The 23808-nt window shown below is 39.7% G+C and overlaps 1 protein-coding gene across 1 annotated transcript in view; it reads right to left on the reverse strand.

Moving 5' to 3' along the window:
- Positions 1-10198: 10198 nt before the first annotated feature.
- The window catches only part of ZNF613 (zinc finger protein 613), a 60137-nt gene continuing 46527 nt past the window's right edge, over positions 10199-23808 (reverse strand). Inside the window, 4 exon segments of the mRNA XM_067719038.1 lie at positions 10199-10662; positions 10664-12260; positions 19099-19191; positions 19471-19597. Coding sequence (XP_067575139.1) covers positions 10563-10662; positions 10664-12260; positions 19099-19191; positions 19471-19597 — 1917 coding nt within the window. The 3' untranslated portion in view covers positions 10199-10562.

The following is a 23808-nucleotide window of genomic DNA, read 5'->3' on the forward strand; positions in this document are numbered from 1 at the left end:
TCAATAAAATAAAAAAAATGTTCCTTGTTTCTTAGACATTGGGAAAACCACAATACACAAAAATCAAGTCGCAAAAGCAGAAAGTGTACAAACAAGGTGAGGTAATTCACAACGAATAAATATAGATCTGGCTGCTTTCTAAATACTGCCTTGCAAAATGTGCAAAGGTACTAAAAAAAAACAAGAAAGTCACTGTTAGAAGAGAAAATAGAGGCGGTAGGAAAACCTGATCCAAAATTACAAGGGCTGGGACTTCCCTGTTGGTCCAGTAATTAAGACACTGCGCTCCCAATGCAGGGGGCCAAGGTTGGATCCCTGGTCAGGGAACTACATCCTGTATGCCGTAACTAAGAGCCCGCATACTGCAACTAAAAGATTGCGCACTTGGCAATGAAGATCCCATGTGCCACAACTAAGACCCGGCACAGCCAAATAAATAAATATTTTAAAATAAAAAATTACAGGGGCTGCTTTCTTTCATTCAGTAAATCCTTATTAAATGCCTATTATGTACTGGCCATAGTGCTGGTGTTGGGGACACACGAACATATTCTTTCTTCTCACCTGTGTTGACATCCTGGTTAGCAAAAATGAAATAATAATAAATAAATAATAAATGGATGGACCTATAGATTATCATATTAAGTGAAGCAAGTCAGAGGCAGATATCATATCACTTATATGAGGAATCTAAAAAAATGATACAAATGAACTTATTTACAAAACACAAATAGACTCACAGACATAGAAAACAAACTTATGGTTACCAAAGGGAAAAGCCAGGGGAGGGATAAATTAGAAGTTTCAGGTTAACATATACACACTACTATATATAAAATAAACAACAAGGACCTACCGTACAGCACAGAGAATTATACTCAGCATCTTGTAATAACCTATAATGGAAAAGAACCTGAAAAAGAAATATATATATATATATATATATATATATATATATATATATAACTGAATCACTTTGCTGAACACTTGAAAGTAACACAACACTGTAAATTAACTATACTTCCATAAATAAATTAATTTAAAAAACAATCAAGCAAAGAGAAAAAGGAAGAAGCTACAAACTATGAGAAGTGGTCTGAAGGAGCAAAGGTGATGGAGAGAGGTGGAGGAAATGAGGATATATGATAGAGTGAGACACGGCTTCCTGATGAGTTCAAATTGTGGGAGAGGGAATAAAGAAAACAGAACCTCTGGAGAATTCCAGACTGGGGCAAAGAGAATTCTTAGTCCATTCGAGCTGCTATAAAAAATACCATAGATTGGGTGGCTTATAAAGGACAGAAATTTACTTCTCATGGTTTCAGAGGCTAAGAAGTCCATGATCAAGACGCTAGTAGATTTGGTGCCTGGTGAGGGCCTGCTTCCTCATAGACAGAGCCTTCTAGCCCCCACCTCACATGGGATAAGGGACAAGAGCTCTCTCTGGGTCCTCATGACCTAATCACCTCTCAAAGATCCCATCTCCTAATACCATCACCTTGTGGTTAGGGTTTCAACACATGATTGGGGGGACCCCAACATTTAATCTATAGCAAGAAGCTAAGAAACCATATAAACACACAGAGATCAGGTTATGATGTGGGTAAAGCATTTAACGTGGGGTTAAATGTCAGGAAGGGAAATCACTATTTCCCAACGAAGCAGGAAGATGCACTAGTTAGAAGACTGCTGAATTCAAAGATCATTTTTCTTTTTTTAAAAAAATAAATTTATTTATTTTTGGCTGCAGTGGGTCTTCATTGCTGTGTGCAGGCTTTCTCTAGTTGCGGCGAGCAAGGGTTACTCTTCATTGCGGTGCACAGGCCTTTCATTGTGGTGCCTTCTCTTGTTGCTGAGCACGGGTTCTAGGTGCACGGGCTTCAGTAGTTGTGGCCGTGGGCTCAGCAGTTGTGGCACATGGGCTTAGTTGCTTTGTGGCATGTGGGATCTTCCTGGACCAGGGCTCGAACCCGTGTCCCCTGCACTGGCAGGAGGATTCTTAACCACTGCGCCACCAGGGAGGTCCCTTCAAAGATCTTTGGAGTAAGAGCAGGAAGGTAGAATCTTGTAGCAAGGCAGGTGGAAGAAATAGGCAGAGATGCTGTGACAGAGGACAAGAAAGGAGAAGATGTAAGAAACCTAAGAAGAAAAGTAGGTAAACAACAAAGAAAATCAAGATGTATGTAAAATAAACAGGGACCACTGGGATCAGATCTTAGAGGAAGAAATGGGGGTCTATTTCCCTTTAAACACCTGTGAAGAAAAAGCTCTCATATGGGAAGATAGATACAAGATGCAGTTGTTTAGACATCCTCAAACACTCTCACAGCCATGGGACTTTCTCTTACTGACTAGAATATGACTTCCCTGGCCACCCACCTTGTTGGTTATCAGCTACACACCTGAACAGGTTCAACTGCGGTTTTCATCTTCTATTGGCCACGGTTCTTCCCCTCGTTCCAACTTGGAGGATGCATCTGGTCTGCAGGCTTGACACCCTGTCCACGGGAAATGACAGAAGACTTAGACACATCAAATTGGGCTGGGATGTCAAGATGGGAGAAAGCTACCTTTGAGGGAAGTTTTCACATCTGCAAATGAGAGGCTTTTCTCTCAGGAGAGGGAACATTATACACTTGTCTGGAGCAGAGAAGGATCTGAGAATCTACTCCTTGAGAGCATTGTAGATACTGAAGCATTAAGCAGCTGAGAAAAATGGCCACTGACTGAAGATTCTCTGAGGGACACAGGAGACACGTCCTCACCCACAAGACACCAGGTTGCTATGGTTCTTCAGCATCACATCTGGGTACGGGTCCTTCTGACTGGGGTCCAGGAGCTGCCACTCCTCCCACGTGAACTTCATAGCCATGTCGTCATATGTCGGGGATTCCTGTCACAACACGATCCCGTTTAATATAAAGTGTTTCCCTTCTATTGATGTAAGGAAGAAGGCATGTAAAGGAAGTTATTCTGTTATTTTCACCAAATAGGCTGCATTAATACAAGTAGTTTTTTAAAAACACACCTTGTAGTAGAAGGAAAACACTATTGGGATATTCTGCAATTATACATTCATAATTCTATTTATTCAACAAATGAGAAATTTGTATTATGCGTAGCCATTATATCCTCTTGCTAACCAAGAACTATATATTCATAACTCTACATATATGTACTTATTTGCCAAACATTATACACATATGGGTGATATCAAGATTAATAAAACATATTATTACATTCATCAAGGGCCTTCCCTGACTTGGTGGATCAGAATTCACCATGTAGAGACAAGAGATGCCAGAATTACAAGAGATGACATGTTTAATAAATGTGTTTAAAATGTTATAAAGAATAAAGTATTTTAGGGAATTCCCTGGCGGTCCAGTGGTTAGAACGCTGCGTTCTCTCTGCAGAGGGCCCAGGTTCTATCCTTGGTTGGGGAACTAAGATCCTGCAAGTTGCACAGCACAGCCAAAAAAAAAAAGAAAGAAAAAAGTCTACAGAACAGGAAACTATAGGGGGCCTTAAGCCCTACACACATAAATGCTTTTAAACCTCATTTTCTTCATTTATAAAATAGAGATTAAAATGATCCTTCCCTTGAAAAATAAGAATTAAATAAGAAACCTCTAAACCCCATAGAAATGTTGACTGCATATTCATTCAAAAGTATTTATGGAGCATCCACTGTGTGCCAAGCACTATTCTTGGCCCAGAGACACAACAGTTAATAATAAAGTTAAAATCCTTTTTTTTTTAAATGTGAACCATTATTAAAGTCTTCCTTGAACTTGTTATAATATTGCTTCTGTTCTTTTATGTTTTGGTTTTTCGGCCCCTAGGCATGTGGGATCTTAGCTCCCTGACCAGGGATTGAACTTGTACCCCTGCATTGGAAGGTGAAGTCTTAACCACTGGACCGCCAGGGAAGTCCCAATAATAAAGTCAAAATCCTTGGAAAAAAAAAAAAAAAGAACAGGAAAATATAAAGAGAAAATTGGTCAGATTTGAGAAAAAAAGTAAAGAAACATACGCCTGTGGCATGTGTCCACACGAGTTAAAAGCTTATGTATAGGCCTTGAAGGGATAATTAGTGAGCTAGAAATTACCCAAAAGGCAGCACAGAGCTACTGCAGTTAGGGACAATATTCCATAAGACCACAATGATTTGCAAGAGGGGCTCAGAACTCACTGAAAGCTGTTCTGCTGAAAGTGAGGGTTCATTACAGTTAAGGGATACAGATTAACATCAGCCAAGGGAAGAGGCTTGAAGGGCAGAGCCCAGGGAAATTGCAAACTTGGAACTTCCAGCTGCCCTCCCACAATGGAGTCATGGGCAGTGTGACTTTTTTTTCCCCCTTTACTGATTTTTTAATTGAAGTATAGTTGATTTACAATGTTGTCATAGTTTCAGGTGTACAGCAAAGTGATTCAGTTATACATTCATATACATATATTTATATATATATTCTTTTTCAGATTCTTTTCCCTTATAGCTTATTACAAAATATTAAGTATAGTTCCCTGTGCTTTACCATAGGCCCTTGTTGGGTTATTTATTTTATATATAGTAGTGAGCATTACTTTCTTGGCATAAATGTGTGACAGCAGGCAGGGAGTACCACCAACCAGGGGAGCTCCCTGAGCCCCGATGTCCAGAGGCTTAACTGGGGCTGGGTCACATCAGCCTGGTAGGACACCCACGTGCTTGACTTCAGTCTCCAGTCCCTGCAGAGGTCCACTGACACCATGGGATCCACAGCCTCCACCTTAAATCACATTGTGGGTGTGGCTTTTCCTTTTTCCCTTGCTGATTTTAGTCTCTATCCTTTCTATAATAAATGTAACCTGGAGGATAACAAGATTTCTGAGTTCTGTGAGTTCTTCTAGCAAATTATCAAACCTGAGGGGGGTCTTGGGGAACCCCCAAACAAAAGGGAACTTCCTCGTTTGATAAACATATATATATATATAAAATTAAATATATTATTAAAAATATATTGCCTTTACTTTTTAAAAAAAGACCCACTTGACTCATGGATACATTTTATAGATAAATGACTATATATATATATATATATATATATATATATATATATATATATATATATAATTTAAATGAATAATTGATTATTAACTCAATCTCTAGTCCCGCTCCCTTCCCCATAGTATAAGGGATGGGGTGGAGAGTTCCACGCTTCTAATCATGATTTGGCCTTTCTTGTGACCAGCCCCATTCAGGAGCCTACCCAGGGTCACTTTATTAGAACAAAAGACACTCTTATCACCCAGGAAATTCCAAGGGATTTAACAGCTCTGTATCAGATGCTCCTATCACCCCCATCACTCAGGAAATTACAAGGATTTCATGACCTCTGTGTCAGGAACCAGAGGCAGTGACCAAATATATATATTTCTCATTAAGGCTTTGGGATTAAATATCTCGCTCAGGAACATACTCTATGTGTTAGAACTACAATCTGCACCCAGGTCTGCCTTTCTCCAAGCACATGACCTTAACAATGGTTGTATTCCCTTACCAGATACCCTCAGAATAAAACTTACCTCTCCTTGTTACTTCCTTAAAGGAGTTTACTACCCAGAGCTCCCTTGGAGGATGGCCACGTAGTCACAGACGCAAAACCTGAACTTCTGAAATCATCCCTTAAAACACTGTGGTACATGAAACCACTTTCTTCCACAAAGATAGAAACACACACAAATTGGTTCAGCCACTGCGGAAAACAGTATGGAGATTTCTCAAAAAACTAAAAACAGCAGGGAGAGAGGAAGGAATAAATTAGGAGTTTGGGATTAACAGATACACACTACTACATATAAAACAGAAAAACAACAAGGACGTACTGTATAGCACAGGGAACTATATTCAATATCTTGTAATAACCTATAATGGAAAAGTTCCTATATGGAACTGAATCACTTTGCTGTACATCTGAAACTAACACAACATTGTAAATCAACTATACTTCAATTAAAAAAAAAAGAAACTAATAATAGAACTACCATATGACACAGCAATTTCATTCCTGGGTATACATCTAAAAAATGAACTCACTAATTCAAAAGGATACATGTATCCCTATGTTCACAGCAGCATTATTTATAATAGCCAAGATATGGAAGGAAACTAAGTGTCCATCAACAGATGAATGGATAAAGAAGATCTGGTGTATATATATATATGATAGAATACTACTCAACCATAAAAAAGAATGAAAATTTGCCATTTGCAAAAACATGGATGGACTTTGAGGGTGTTATGCTAAGTGAAATAAGTCAGAGAAAGACAAATACTGTATATCACTTATATGTGGAATCTAAGAAATAAAACTAGTGAATATAACAAAAAAGCAGCAGATTCACAGATACAGAGACTAAACTAGTGGTTACCAGTGGGGAGAGGGAAGTGGGGAGGGGCAAGATAGGGGTAGGAGATTAAGAGGTACAAACTACTACGTATAAAATAAATAAGCTACAAGGATATATTGTATAACACAGGGAATAGAGCCAATATTTTATAATAACAATAAATGGAGTTGACCTTTAAAAATTGTGAATCACTATGTTGCACATTTGAAACTTACATAATACTGTTCATCAAATATGTCTCAATTTTAAAAACTTTTTTAAAGATAGAAACACACAAACCTCAGGCTCCATGATTGCCCCAAGAGCAGCAGATCTGAGGCTAGCACTTCCACAGCTTTCTACAGCCCAAACCCTGGAGGCTGGGTGAAAGATTTCTGGGGTAAGTCACCAACTTCCTGGATCATCTTGATCTCATCTTCCACAAAACGTGGCCACAAATTATTCTCTGATGATGAGCTTCTGTGACTTTCCTGCATCCTCCAAGCTCACAGGGCCCCTCACCTCCCATCCTGTATCTCAAATATCAGGACTTGAGGTTGAGGCCCCAGGACCTTCATATCTGACTCTTTGCAACACCATTAAAGGAAAATGTGCACAGCCCAAATGCAGTGCTACTCAGGGGCAGAAATGAGTGAATGAAGCTTCTTAGAGGCATCCAGGGTATATTCCTTCAAAAGTCAACTCTTCCAACGAGCATCCATCGTCCTCCACTGAGGAAGGAACAGCTGAAGAGCTTCTACTTCATTTTTCAGCCTAAAGCACTTTCCATAAACGGAAACTCTCCTCTTGCCTATAGTGGCTATTTCTTATCTTTGTCCCCAAGGGAGCAACTACTTTTACAGAAAATACATGTGTTTTATAGTGTCTGTGTATGTATATATGTATTTCCCTAAAGAGGGACTCACTTGAAGGACTGAAGATAAAGTAACATTCATTGTCTGTCCCAGTGGCCCAGGGATCCAAATCTCCAGCTTCTCAACACAGACACACATGGGCCTCCCCAGATACTGACCATATGACCCTTTGTTAACTGTCAAACCTGGAAAAGACACTACCATTTACTGACGATGAGACAGATCCATCAGTTAGCCCAATATAAACTTGAATGGCATTCACTGACAAATACCACTGTTACGGGCTTAACTGTGTTCCCCCCAAATCCATATGTTAAAGTCATAACCTCCAGTACCTCAGAATGTGACTATATTCGAAGATAAGGTCTTCAAAGAGGTAATTAAGTTTAAGTGAAGTTATTACAGTGGGTCCTAATCCAATATAACTGGTATAATGTGAAGACATGGGGAGAAGATGGCCATCTACAAGCCGAGGAGAGATCTTGGAAGAAATCAACCCTGCTGACACTGTGATCTCAGACTTCCAGCCTCCAGAACTGCGAGAAAAAAAATGTCTGTGGTACTTTATTATGACAGCCCCAGCCAACTAACACAACCACCACCGACCCCAGTTCTCCATCACTGAGACACACAAGGTAGAGCAACCCACTAAGCCTCCAAACCCTGATATTGGAACTCTCATTTGACAGACACGTACAACTGCGTACAGTAGGTGGTTACCTGTACTAAGGAGAAAGGAATTAGCCTTCAAACGTATACAAATGTTTGCCTAAAATACACAAAGATGGAGCATTGGAGAGTGCTAAATAAATGATACGGTGACTGGCAAACAGCACACTTAATAACTGTTAGCTATAGTTTTTATGAATGCGAGGGGTAGAGGAGTAGAGGATAGACGCTGGTATGGCTTTCTTAAAGAGGGCGACCAGGAATTCCCTATCCCATTAACGTTTTCATTTACCTGGAATGCCAACCTCTGAAAGGTGAGTTCAGCACCTGGTCCTCAGGGCAGGCTTGGGCAGCCCATTCGGGAACCCAGACAGACGATTTCACTGGGAAAGACGCCGTGACTGCCATGATAGGACGTGCAATTCACAAGAAGTGGAAGGGAGCTGCACTCCGAGTTGAAGAAGAATCCATTTCTGATGCTTTACTGAGGAGCATCTGTCCTGAATCCATCCTGTGAAAAGGCCACTACTTTGCATGTTTTGTTCACCAGCATATCCTGTGTCTACAACAGTGCCAATGCTCAGAAATATATTTGTTGTAGTGAGTTACTCACACACCCAGAGTTTGGAAATTCAATTATGGGACAGACACTCCATGGCAAATTTCCACTTTTTTTTTTCTTCCTTGTAAGCAGGACTGTTTTTAAGCTGTATACATCATTATTGGATCAAGGGAAAGAACCCTAGGACTAGAAATAGAGGACAAGGGCCCCAGTCCCAGGAGAGAATGAATGATGAGGCTAAGTCACGTCTCAATTCGTTGAGCTACAGAGGAGCTTAGATCTTTGAAATGGCGGCAACTCTAAAAGGTGATAAGCCTGTGGACAAATGTGAGGTTTGTTCTCCAAAACAGTCAAAGGGATCTCACCATCACCTGTCTCATGTACCAACCTCCATTTTAATTAATTTTATTTTTTGGCTCTGCCGCATGGCTTGTGGGACTTAGTTCCCCGACCAGGGGTCAAACCTGGGCCACCACAGTTGAAACTGCCAATTCCTAAACACTGAGACCGCCAGGGAACTCCCCAGTCCTCCATTTTTAGTGACGTTATTTTCTTCCATTAATTGGGCTTATTCTGTGGATCCTAGTCCTTCTTTGATCTGCCCTTTTTATAGTCTGACAGGAGCCTCTATTCAAGAAACAAATGTTTCTTGGAATAATAGTGAGCCTGAGAATTGCTTGCCAGTAGCTCCTTTCCTTCAGTGACAAAAATAAATTTGATTAGTTAGTCCATGAGGTCATTCATTCGCCTTCATTCATTTTTCAAATCTACGTATAATTCATTTCCTATTTTGCTATGTGCTGGGGAATATACAATTATCTATATACTGTCAAGGAATTTATAGTCTAGGTGGATGTGAAAAATTTTAAAAAGTATCCATACCTTTTTCTATGTAAAATTAAGTAAATCCTTTCCTTTTCCCCCTCTGATATGTCCCTTAAACAGGAAATTATCAGGATACTTTGTTCCTTATACTATATGTCCTTTTCAACAAATGTAGGTGTACACATCCTTTGATTATCTTTGCCAGAGGGTAAAATTGCTATAGACATGAAACCTAGCTTTAAAAAAATTTCCAGCTCAAAGGCGGCAAGGACTTTCTGTTAAGTTCATCACTGACATCATTCTGTTAAGTTCATCATCTATAGCCCTAGGACAGGACCAGGTCAAGGAAACAGTTGTTAAAGTTTTTCTGAGTGGTGTGTGTACAGGATGGGAACTATCTTCTACGGCAAGAGCTTGGCTAATAGGTTATTCATGAATTTTGAGCTTTGTTCTTCCAGGTGAGATTTATAAAGTTAAGCATATCCAAACATGCTATGTTACATTATCAGATTAAATGTATTCAGTTTCCTTCTGAAGGACTTTTGGTAGACTGAAATAACAAACTGAATAAATTTAGAACTGAAGAAATCCAAGAGTTAACCATATAATGATCCTGGGTGGGAAAAGAAGACCCATGTCCCCCAAACGAGGGGGGTGAACTGCATTATAACTTTAATCAATTATGTGCAACACAGACACCCTCCTTTGATTTAAAGCATTACTGACGTATCAATTAGGCATTTGATTCAAGGTATACTGTCCTAAAATGTACACTATGTATATAATCTTATATATGATTATGTTAGGATTGTGACAGAAATCTCTAAAAGATTCACTTTCACAGGGCTTATTTGCTTCATGAATTTTCTGATATTTTGCCAAAGACATTCCATAGTTGGTGTGTTCAGAGTTTTATTTCTATATGATTTCCCCTGCCAACCAATGAGGCAGAATGTACCACTGACAACCCTGCCACAGTTACTGCCTTCAGAGGTCCAACAATTTCTCTCCTGTGTAAACTCTCTGATACCAACTGAAGTCTTATTTCTGGGGAAGGATTTTTCCATGGTCATTACATTTCTACCAACTATGTCCTCACTGACAGTATGTGACTTATGAAGCCCTGATAGGGTCTATCTTTCCACAAAAGGCTTTCCCAGTCTCTGTGTTTATACTGTTTGTCTCAGTATACACTCGCCAGCCACAGGATGATCTAAAAGGTTTTATTCAAGGGTTTTCCACCTTCACTGTATCACAGTTTATTTCTGTGTGTTTTCTGTGATGTAAAATATGACATAATTGATCACTGAAGGTGCTACCACACTCACTGCATTCATTAGGTTTTTCTTCTGTGCAAATGCTATTATCTGCTGACACTGCACCTGTGGCACCTGGCTGTCCCACAAGGGCTACTACATTCCTATCTGCTAGGAACCCATCACTGTGGAATGGAGTCTCAGCTGCCACAGAAGGTGTGTGCACGCTCACCACATTAACAGGGTTTTTCCCCTGTACAATATCACTCGAACGTGATGAGCTGGGACTCTCTGAGAAAGAATTTTCCAACTTGACTGAATCTCCACGTTTCTCTCTTGCATGCAGCATCCCTTTGTGGTACACGAGGCATGACAAGTGGGAGAAGGCTTTCCCACAGTCAGTGCATCCATAGGGTCTCTCTCCTGTATGAGTTCTCCGATGTCTATTGAGGCACGACTTATCCCTGAAGGCTTTCCCACAGTCACTGCATGCGTAGGGTTTCTCTCCTGTGTGAATTCTCTGATGGTTAATGAGGCCAGACTTGTGTGAACACGATTTTCCACATTCGATACATACAAAGGGAGTCTTTCCAGTGTGAAATCTCTGATGTGAGATGAGGCATGTTTTCTGGCTGAAGCCTTTCCCACATTCAGTGCATACATAGGGTTTCTCTCCAGTGTGAGTTCGTTGATGTATGAGGAGATTGCCCTTCTGGATGAAGCCTTTTCCACATTCATTGCACATATAGGGTTTCTCTCCAGTGTGAGTTCGCTGATGTACAATGAGATTGCCCTTCTGAATGAAGCCTTTTCCACAATCACTGCATATATATGATTTCTCTCCTGTATGAGTTTTCTGGTGTGCATTAAGCTGTGATTTCCAGCGGAAGGCTTTGTCACATTCAGTGCATTCATATGGTTTTTCTCCCGTATGAGTTCTCTGATGTTCAATGAGCCGGGACTTCCTGGAGAATGCTTTGTCGCATAGACTGCACCCATGAGGTTTCTCTCCTGTATGAACTCTCTGATGATTAATGAGCCGAGACTTCTTGATGAAGCCTTTTCCACATTCCTCGCATACGTAGGGTTTTTCTCCTGTATGAGTTTTCTGATGAATAAGCAGCCGTGATTTCTTGGGGAAGGCTTTGTCACATTCAGTGCATGTATACCGTTTCTCTCCTATATGGGTTTTCTGGTGTTCAGTGAGCCTGGACTTTCTGGAGAAGGCTTTCCCACATATACTGCATCCATGAGGTTTTTCTCCTGTGTGCACTCTCTGATGATCGATGAGGCGGGACTTCTTGATGAAAGCTTTCCCACATTCAGTGCATAAGTGGGGTTTATTTATCTTCTGAGTTCCTAGTTGCTTAATGAACTGTGAATTTGTGTTCATAGAACTTCCGCATTCAGTAAATTTCATTTCACTGTGAAATTGCTCATGCTTTGCATGGAGGAAGGATTCTCCATCTCCAAGAGGGTTCTTTACTCCATAGCTTCTGTTCTGGTTGACTAAACTTAAATTTGATTTCAGTGTTTTCCCATGAAAGTCCAACATATCATGATTTTGCCTTAAAGGAAAGTTACTTTTGCTCTGATGAACAATGTTTCCAAGTGCATTATGTTCGTGACATTGTTCCATTCTTTTTGGACATCTTTGATTTTGCAAGTCCTCCTGCAGAAGACAGTCATCTTTCCTCATTTCTAGGAAAGAAGAGAAGAATGAATCTTCCCATAGCTTGGTATAGAGTGAAACTACTTAACAAACGCCTTTGTGTAGGCTGGCCCTTTATGGACAACACTATGACTTCAGTTTAAAGAAACTCCAAGGCTTCCCTGGTGGCGCAGTGGTTAAGAATCTGCCTGCCAATGCAGGGGACACAGGTTCGAGCACTGGTCCGGGAAGATCCCACATACCGCGGAGCAACTAAGCCCGTGTGCCACAACTACTGATCCTGCATGCTAGAGCCCGTAAGCCACAACTACTGAGCCTGTGCTCTAGAGCCCGTGAGCCACAACTACTGAACCCATGTACCACAACTACTGAGCCTGCGCTCTAGAGCCCATGCTCCACAACAAGAGAAGCCACTGCAAGGAGAAGCCCGCGCACCCCAACGAAGAGTATCCCCTGCTCATCACAACTAGAGAAAGCCCGTGTGAAGCAACAAAGACCCAGTGCAGCCAGAAATAAATAAATAAAATAAATTAATTTAAAAAAATAGAAAAGCATTAAAAAAATATATCTAAAGAAACTCCAAGTAGAAAACGGAACGCTCCTACACCATTGATGGGAATGTAAATTGGTGCAGCCACCCTGGAAAACAGTATGGAGGCTCCTTAAAATAGAGTTGCCATATGATCCAGCAATCCCACTCCCAGGCATATATCCAGACAAAACTATAATTCAAAAAGATATATGCACTCTGTGTTCATAGCAGCACTGCTCAGAATAGCCAAGACATGGAAACAACCTAAATGTCCATTGACAGATGAATGAATAAACAAGATGTGGTACATGTATACAATGGAATACTACTCAGCCATAAAAAAGAATGAAATAATGCTATTTGCAGCAACATGGATGGACCCAGAGATTATCATACTAAGTGAAGTAAGTCAGAAAGAGAAAGATAAATACCATATGATATAACTTACATGTGGAATCTAAAATATGACACAAATGAACTTATCTATGAAACAGAAACAGACTCACAGACATAGAGAACAGACTTGTGGTTGCCAAAAGGGAGGTGAGTGGCGGAGGGATGGATTGGGAGTTTGGGATTAACTGATGCAAACTATTATATATAGGATGGATAAACAACAAGGTCCTATTGTATAGCACAGGAAAGTATATTCAATATGCTGTTATAAACCATAATAGAAAACAATATGAAAAAGAACGTGTGTGTGTGTATATATATATATATATATATATATATATATATATATCTGAATCACTTTGCTGTACAGCAGAAATTAACACAACAGTATAAATCAACTATACTTCAACTAAAAAAGAAACTCCAATATATGTTTGTTATCACTTGGACAAGGGTAAAATACAATAATGTAAACAAAGAAAATAAAAGGTAAAAACAGGGCATAAACGAGGTTAGAGCATTCAAAATGAGCAAATAGAGATTTGGCTGCTTTGTAATTGTAACCTTATAAATTATGCTGATAGTAAAATAAAATCAAGTTATTATGAGTACTAGACCACAGAAGACAGAGGGATATTTTTTTCCAAATGCTGTGGGACACATTCATACATGCATAAATCCTTAAATGCAAGGAATCAAGTATTATTCCTAATTATGTGACCTAGGCCACTGGATATGTGAGTAGTGGTTTTTAATGAGATGGGGACTATTATTGAGGTTCACAATGTGGGGAAATCAAGTGTGCATTTCAAAGCATATCAACCTCCAGGTGGGTTTTGGATATCCAAAACAGACATGAAGAATTCAATTGGCTATGAAGATCCTGAGAAAGGTCTTAACCATGTGGGAAAGGAGATAACAATGTGGGAATCATTTGTATATAAATATTATATATATAAGGATAGAGGACAGGATGGAAAATGTGTAGACTGAAAGTATCAATAGATGAAGGCGTGTGACCAAGTTTACAATTATTATAACATTAAGACTTTGGGTTTTAAAAAGCCCATGGAGGAGCACCAAACATTGACTATACCAATACTAATAAAGGAAATAAGTGATCCTATACTCAGGAAACTACAAGACTTTTCGGAGCTCTATGCCAGAAACCAGGCCAAAGACCAAGTACATATATATCTTATATTACAATATCATACTAGGGAACTGGCATCTTTTTCATTCACCCTTTGTACTTGTATATATGGAACATTTAAATTGTTCCCATTTCATTGTAGTGATCCCTAAACCCACATCCTGCCATTAATAGCATTTTCTTTCAAAAGTCTGCATACCCATCTTGGTTTCTACCATTTAAGGGGTCCTAAAGGATCACACTTCTGATCCTGGACCAAGACTCTTGACAGTTTTGCCTGCCATTTGTCTTAGAACTACTGGATGTACTTAACTATAGCTCACACTGCTGCCACCCAGTTCAAAAGAAAGACTACGTATCCAAGGATAATACAGATCAAATTCACAATGCCACCACTATACCTCAATTACAGGTGACGGTTGAACAAGGCGGGGGATAGGGGTACAGACCCTCCATGTGGTCAAAAATCCAGGTATAACTTTATAGTCGGCCCCCTGTATCCAAGGTTGTGCATCTGAGGATTCAACCAACCTTGGATTGTGTAATACTACAGTATGTAGTCACTGAAAAAAATCCACATATAAGTGGACCCATGCAGTTCAAACTCATGCTGTTCAAGGGTCAACTATACTAACAAAGTCCAGAACAGCCTGGAAATAAAAGTTACATTACCAACTTTTACTCCATTTATCCATGTCCACACTCTACTCGTTCCTCTACAAATACCTTCTAAAACTGGCCTTCAAGTGGCTTCAGGCCAATCTTTTGACCAAGTTCCTCAAGGCCTTGCACATTTCCAAATTCACACCTTCATTACTTGCCCTTCCTCATCTTTACTCAAATCCCAGATATGCCTCCTATATATCACGCTATCATTCTATGTCACTGTAAGCTCTGTTTCCCCTACATTTCTAAAGTAGTCCCCATCTTTACTGTTCATTTAGACAATTTAGTTCACATAACCCTGAACTATAGCAAAGAGACTGCATTCAGAAGAGGAACTTCCACATATTACCTGCAGATTTATCCTCTGTTACTAAAATCTTACTCCTAGAATGTACTGATTTATTTCTCACTAATCTCCTCTGGCACACATTAAGGCTGTGGTTCACCAACTAGGTTCAAGAGGGCCTGCTTACAACATTATGTATAGACTAGTCCAGGCCGTCCCCCCCAAATCTACCAAAAATACACACTCTGAAAATAAGAGGTCCTAGTACATGTATTAGGAAACCATGCATTTCACAAATCCTCATCTTCCGGACTGCTAGTGGTCCAAGGCTCTTTTTTTTTTTTTTTTTAATTCTACCTTGCACGTATGTAATCTCTACTCAAAAGAATCTTTCTTCCTTTTTTTTTTTCAAATCAAGGTATAATTGACATACGACATTATATTAGTTTCAGGTGTACAACATAATGATTTGATACTTGTATACATATAGCAAGTTTTTTCAATTCTACTATCTGTTTTTATTTTTCAATTTTAATTTTTTATTATTTTTATATTGAACTATAGTTGATTTCCAGCATTGTGCTAGTTTCAGGAGTACAGCAAAGGGATTCAGTTTTATATATATATATATATAAATCCTTAGTATAGGATTTCTATAAATATATTTATTTATATATTTATATAAATTTACTTCTATAAATATATTTATATAAATTTATTTCTATAAATATATTTATTTACATATTTATATAATTTCTATAAATATATTTATTTATATATTTATATAAGTTCATTTCTGTAAATATATTTAGTTACATATTTAGTTATATTTACATAAATTTACTTATATAAATATATTTATCTATATGAATCCTCCTTATTTTTATATATATACATATTCTTTTTCAGATTATTTTCCCTTATAGGTTATTACAAAACATTGAGTATAGTGCCCACAATTTTTTTTTTAATCCAAGTCTCTTCTTAATCTGTACACATCCCATAGGAGATCTCAATCTGTCCACATTTCTAACTCTAGTCCTAAACTCTCCCTGAATTCCTTGGGTAGATCCAAATGCAACAGAGCATTTGCATCCAAGGTGATGTGAACAAACACGTCTAAATTACAATGTCCAAAACAAAACTCCTGATTTCTCAACCCACATCTCCTTCTCCATACACCTTCTTCATCTCAGAAATGGCGACTCCACTCTTCCCCAGACTCATGCCAAGAACCTTAGCATCATCCTTCAGTTGTATTTTTCTTTCAACCCATTATCTACTTCAATAGGAAATGCCTTCTCTCCTTTATAAATATATTTCCAAGCTCACTAACCCTCACCCCCTCTACCCAGGTTGAAGACAAGCATTCTGTCTCATACTACAGCAATGGGCTACACTGACTGGATTTCAGGCTTCAACTTCCCTTCTACAAAGTAGTCAAAGTGATCATTTTATTTTATTTTTTAAATTTTTTATTTTATATTGTGGGTATAGTTGATTTACAATGTTGTGTTAGTTTCAGGTGTACAGCAAAGTGATTCAGTTATATAGATATATATATATATATCTATTCTCTTTCAGATTCTTTTCCCATATCGAAGTGATCATTTTTTTTTTTTTGGCCGCACCACGCAGCACGTGGGATCTTAGTTCCCCGACCAAGGATCGAACCTGTACCCCCTGCAGTGGAAGTATGGAGTCTTAACCACTGGACCACCAGGGAAGTCCCACAAAGTGATCATTTAAAATATAAATTATATTATGCCCTACTGTTTTCTCATCTGATTGTTTTTAAAAAATGAAGTCCTTGGGAGTTCCCTGGTGGCCTGCTGGTTAGGATTCGGGGCTCTCACTGCTGTGGCCCAGGTTCAATCCCTGGTTGGGGAACTGAGATCTTGCAAGCTGCACGGTGCAGCCAAAAAAATTAATTAATTAAAAAAAAATCATGGAGTTCCCTGGCAGTCCAGTTCTTTAAGACTTCGCCTTCCAATGCAGGGCGTGTGGGTTCAATCCCTGGTCGGTGAGCTAACATCACAGATGCCTCGCGGCCAAAAAACCAAAACATGAAACAGGAGCGATATTGTAACAAATTCAATAACGACTCTAAAAATGACCCACATCAAAAAAATCTTTAAAAAACAAACAAAAAAATCAAGTCCTTGAAGTGGCCCTGAAAGGTCCTACATGACCTGTCTACTCCAAACTCCACCTACTGCCTTACTGCCGTCATCTCCGTATTTTCTCCATCCACTGTCCCTCTCGCTCACTCCACTGTACTCATACAGGCTTCCTCCAGATTCCTAAAACATGCTCCTGCCTCAGGCTTCTGACCTTGCTATTTTGTCTTCATGGAATGCGATTCACCCAAGGGACCTACCCACATCGCTGATATAGCTGCTTTAAGGCATCTTACCAGAGACATTCCCTTTCCTAAAGGATGTAAGATGAGGAGGCCTAAGCTAAATTCCTAGCTGTCAAGAGCACAACGTAGCCCCCACACGTAACCCCCCTTCCTGCTGGAAGGGCTGGAAATGAAGTTAATGATCAGTCATGCCCAGGGCGATAAGGTCTCCTTTAAAAATTACGGGGTTCAGAGAGCCTACAGGTGGCTGAACAGAAGGAGGTGTTGGGAGAGCATCACACCCAGAGAGGCCATGGAAGCTCCACGCTCCTTCCCCGTACCCTGTGCATCTCTTCCACCTGGCTGTTCCTGACTTAAATCCTTTCATAACAAACTGGTGATCTACTAAGTAAAATGTTTCTCTGAGTTCTGTGTGCCACTCTAGCAAATGAATTGAACCTGAGGAGGAGGGAGTCTTGGGAAGCTCCGGTCTACAGCCAGTTGGTCAGAAGCACAGGTAACAACCTGGACTTGTGTTTGGCATCTGAAGTGGAGGTCAGGGAAGTCTTGTGTGATGGAGCCCTTAACCTGTGGGATCTCATGCTTTCTCCAAGCAGACAGTGTCAGAATTTAGTTAAACTGTAGGACACTTAGCTGGTGTCACAGAGAATTGCTGGTGTCAGAAGTGCCGTGAGTGTGGCAGTGGTGTGAGAACAAAGAAGAAACACAAGAGGAGGACTGAGGTTTCTCGAGCACAGCCAGGATATATGAAGAAAGAAACAGAAGGTACTAGAGACTGAACGTTTATGTTCCCCCCACAATTTATACGTTGAAATCCTAACCTCCAATCAAAGATGGCATGAACGTTAGGAATGGAAATCAATTATTACCCAAAGGGGCAGGAAGGTGCAATTGCCAGAAGACAGCACTGAAATCAAAACATCTCTCTTGGGGCTTTCCTGGTGGCGCAGTGGTTGAGAGTCCGCCTGCCGATGCAGGGGACACGGGTTCGTGCCCCGGTCCGGGAAGATCCCACATGCCACGGAGCGGCTGGGCCCGTGAGCCATGGCCGCTGAGCCTGCGCGTCCGGAGCCTGTGCTCCGCAACGGAAGAGGCCAGAACAGTGAGAGGCCCGCGTACCGCAAAAACAACAACAACAACAACAAAATCTCTCTTTAGAGAGAGGTGTGGAAGGTTGAATTTCATAGCAAGACAAGTAGAAGGAACACGTAGTGTTACAGTGCTGGGGGAAGAAGGATGGGAAGATTTGAGAATTCTAAGAAGAAACTTAGAGGAAAAAAAAATCAAGACCCAGGTGAAATAAATAGGGATCATATCCAAGAAGAGATATGTTCCTCGACACCACTAAAAGAAAAAGAGCTCTTCGGTGGAGGCTATGCTTCCATGTCCTCAGACATACACAGCTGTGACATCTCTGAATGATTAGAATATGACTCCCTTGGCCGCTCAATGCTGGTTCTCTTACTCACCTGGACAGATTCGACTGTGGATTTCATCTTCTACTGGCCACGGTTCTCCTCGTTCCAATCTGGAGAGAGCATCCGTCTTGCTGGCTTGATACCCTGTTCGTGGGAAACGACAGAGAGACAGACTCTTGAATTGGGCTGTGGTCTGCCAACATGGAAGAATGTTACATTTTACGAACTATGCAATTTGTGGCTCAGCAAAGGAAAGGCTCATCTCTCAGGAGAGGGCACGTTATACTCTAGTCTGGGACCAGAGAAGGAACTGAGACTCATCTACCACTTCAGGGCACCATGGACACTGCAAAACTTTCAGAAGCTGAAGAAAGAGCGGCCACTGACTGGGGACACTGAGGGACCAAGGGGAGCTGTTCTCACCAACGGACAGCAGGTTGCTATAGTTCTCCAGCATCACATCCCGGTACAGGTCCTTCTGAGCAGGGGCCAGGAGCTGCCACTCCTCCCACGTGAAGTCCACGGCCACATCCTCCAGTGTCAGCGATCCCTGTAACAATACGGTCCTGTTTAATATGAGTGTTTCTCTCGTTACTGAAATGGAAGGCAAGTGAAGGAAGTTGTTCTGCTCTTTTTCACCATTTAGGCTACATCTATATACGGAGGTGCTTAGATTTTTATTTATTTTTATTTTTTAATTTTTTAAAAAATTTGGCTGTGCTGCCAGGCTTGGGGGATCTTAGTTCCCTGATCAGGGGTTGAACCCAGGTGCCTGGCAGTGAAAGTGCCAAGTCCTAACCACTGGACCACCAGGGAATGCCCCTGATTTTTTAAAACTACATTGTCATAGAAGCAAAATCTATCCATGTTCTAACTTATGTATTGCAAAATATTCTGTAATTATACAGTCAACCATCATTCAGCAAATCAGAAGTTTCTGTGATAAGTAGTCATTAATCCTCTTGCTAAACTAGAAACATATATGATATATATTTAAAACATTTGCTGTGTATACAATATATATTTAAAACATTTGCTGCGTGTGTATATATATATATATATTTTTTTTTTGTAGCGAGTACGTATTTGCCAGGTATTAAGTATATTCTAATGACATCAGGACAAACAAAACATATTCCTACATTGACCAGGAATCTTCATGACCATTAGCAGAATCAACCATGAAGAAACTCCAGACGCTATAATTAAAAGATACAACGGGGGGCTTCCCTGGTGGCGCAGTGGTTGAGAGTCCGCCTGCCGATGCAGGGGACACAGGTTCGTGCCCCGGTCCGGGAAGATCCCACATGCCGCGGAGCGGCTGGGCCCGTGAGCCATAGCCGCTGAGCCTGCGCGTCCGGAACCTGTGCTCCGCAACGGGAGAGGCCACAACAGTGAGAGGCCCCGCATACGGCAGAAAAAGAAAAAAAAATAAGATACAACATATTAAGTATGTTTTATATGTTAGGAAGAATAAAAACACCTTTCTAAAACATATTAAAAGAATGAGAGACTAGTAAAGAACATTATTCAAAGTAAGAAAATAAATAGCATCCTTCAACAAACACACAAGTACATATATACATAGGTACATTATTTATATTTACATTTCTAGTCAGGTTCACAACATATCAGATACATTGAAGAGATAATAAACAGGAAGGTAGATATGAAGAAATTACTCAAAATGCAGCACAAGGACAAAATGATGGAAAATATAAAAGAGAGAATAATAAATATAGAGGATAAAGTGAGGTCTCACATTCCCCAGCTCAGTTTATGAAAAAGTAAATACAGTAATGGAAAGGCACTACCCAAAGACCTAAGAACTGAGTTAGATCCACCCGCAAACATCCATACAGACACAGATGAACACACAGCTCAGTGACTGGAAGTACACACTCCTGCACATTTTTTAAGGGACACCAGGGGATTAGGAAAGAAGCGTATGAAGAGGACTCTTACTTTTTCACTAGATGTACTTTGTCATCACTGGAGTTTTACAAATGTATTCACGCATATTTGTATTATGAAATTTTTTAAAGGTAATGAAAGATGAGGCAGTAGGACTTGGCTTTGAACACAGGGAGGGGAAGTGGACTACCTTCAATAGCTGGAAGTTCTTTTTTTTTTTTTTTTAATTTAAGTATCATTGATTTACAATGTCTCAGATGTACAGCAAAGTGATTCAGTTATACATATACATATTGAATATGTCTATTCTTTTGCAGATTCTTTTCCATTATGTTATTATAAGATATTGAATATAGTTCCCTGTGCTACAGAGTGGGTCCTTATTGTTCATGTATTTTATATATAGTAGTGTGTATCTGTTAATCCCAAATTCCTAGTTTATCTCCCCTTGCCCCTTTCCTCTTTGGTAACCATAAGTTTGTTTTCTATGTTTAACAGCAGGAAGTTCTAAAGCAAACCCTGAGATCGCAACAACTTTACCAGACACAGATACTTTCAACACCCTCCTGCCAAATCTGTACTCAAACACCTGTTCGATCACCTGTTCATACGGGACCTTGGAAAGTCATGCAACCTTTCCATTTTCTTATGTCATCTAGGTTTTACTCCCAAGCTAACACTGACCACTACAAGGCTGGGTCCATGGGTCACCTTGCTATGGTCCCATGAAGCACTGTGCCCGCTGAGTTTCCTTGGTCTATTTCCAAAGGGGTCTCTGGAGAACCAGCTTTTCATTTATGAGAAGGTTGTAGTTAAGGACACTGTCTGCCATATCACCTCTAGGACGAACCATGTGAAAAGTCCCAAGACCTGAGTGCCATGAAATATACAGTGACATCCTCTGAGGAACTGGTCAGCTTTCTCCTCAGAGTCAATGCCTATCCCATCATCATCAGGAGTCTCTGGCTGTGATGACCGTCAGAGCTATTAGACATGAGTCGACAGTGCATGTAACCCACTGGATACTCCAATCACAGAAGATATTCCAACATTAGTCATTTAGTGTAGGTCCCACAAACAATATATTTCTGATGCTACTTTGCCTTGATGTTGAATTTAAATCTAAATTTATTTCTGCACAAATTTTAGTTTTCCAGTTTGTTATTTCTATTGAATTCAATTGCATTTTAAAATCCCCCCAGAAATCAATCACAGAATGAAGGAAAGAATAAGACAAACCAAAAATCACCTGGTCCTTGATCATTTTCATCTGTTATTGGGAAAGAGCCAAAGCTAGGATGTCTCCTGAGCCTCTTCTTGAACTGCCCTAAATTTCTGGTTAGAAATCTTAGTCTCCAGGCAGTGATGTCCCCACAAATGATGATATCTAGGTCGTGAAACCTTCTCACATCACGTGATGTATCTTGCTCCAGGAACCACGACCTGTGAGCTGAAAAATAAATTCACTTTGAGTGTAAATTTCCTCTGGGCCCAGATGTTGTCACTGCCACTGTCACCCACCTGATTTCAAAGCCATCTGTTCCTTTATTTGGGGTCCCAGAGGCTATTACACCCTGGAGCAATAAAATAGAAGATTGTGAATGTGTGGGTACTATTTCTTCCTTCTGTGAAGGGGAAGTGGGGTGACTGTGAAAGGGGAGATGGGAAAGGAGAACCAGCACAACACGATGCTCCCGCAGCAGGGGAATTATCACAGACCAGTTTTTGGAAAGAGAACATATAAAAGGTGAGGACCTGGACAGCTATTCCTTGGAAACCATGTGTGCTCATGGACCTGTTTAAAGTCATTGAACCATCTTCACTAATCGTCATTATGTGAAAGAAACAAACAAAGGAAAACCAAGAGAAAAAATTAAAGCATATACAACAAAGATTACTATTTGTCGATATATACACATTTAGTAAAAGTATAAAAACATGCATTATATAAAACGAGTTCAAGGAATGTGATTACAATAAAAAACCACTGAATTGTATGTTTAAGTGGATGAATTGTACGGTGTATGAATAAAAAAAGCTGTTATTAGAAAAAAGCTATGAGTAGAACTCTAATTATATGCTTACTAAAATATTTACAGGAAATGTATAAATATCTGCAACTTACAATAAAACATACCCTCAAAAATGTAAAAAGGTGGATTGATGATGATTAGAGGAGTGATATACAGATACATACACGATAAAGGAAACTCAATAAAATCATGATGATAAAATCCACGTGGCAAGCAGGCAGGAACTCAAATGTATAGTTCTTTAAACCTTGCTATATGTTTGAAATTTTTCATAATAAAATCATGGGAGGTGGGAAAGCTTGTAATAATGAGATCAGTAGGGTGAGCAGAAACAAATCTTTTCAATGTAATTACTCTTCTGTGTAATAGTAAATTAAAAGTGAATAAAAAGATCGAAAGTAGAAAGACACCATTCACAATGGCAAAAAAATTAAAAATCATGGTGGAGATGAGGGACAGGGAACCACACCCTTATGTAAATGCAGAATCATAACCTGTTCTCAGAAGTGATAAATGAATATTTAAAAATTTAAATTCTATCTAAATTAATGCACATATTGAGTGATTCCAGTCATTAATGGAACAGGTTTTTCTCTTGGTATCTGTAGAAATTCTTAAAAAACAACTCTTACAGAAAAAAAATTTATGATATATTTATTAGTAATGTTTATGATAGGAAATTAAATGATGAGGCAAATTATACTAAAATTTCGGCAGTTTATTGGAATTGTGAAAGTCAAGCATAGAAAAACGAAGACTAAAAGGAACTATATGGAAAATTTAACAAACGTTATCGTTGGAGAACAGAATTGGG

This window comes from Pseudorca crassidens, chromosome 20, assembly GCF_039906515.1.
Source record: "Pseudorca crassidens isolate mPseCra1 chromosome 20, mPseCra1.hap1, whole genome shotgun sequence".
NCBI lineage: Eukaryota > Metazoa > Chordata > Mammalia > Artiodactyla > Delphinidae > Pseudorca > Pseudorca crassidens.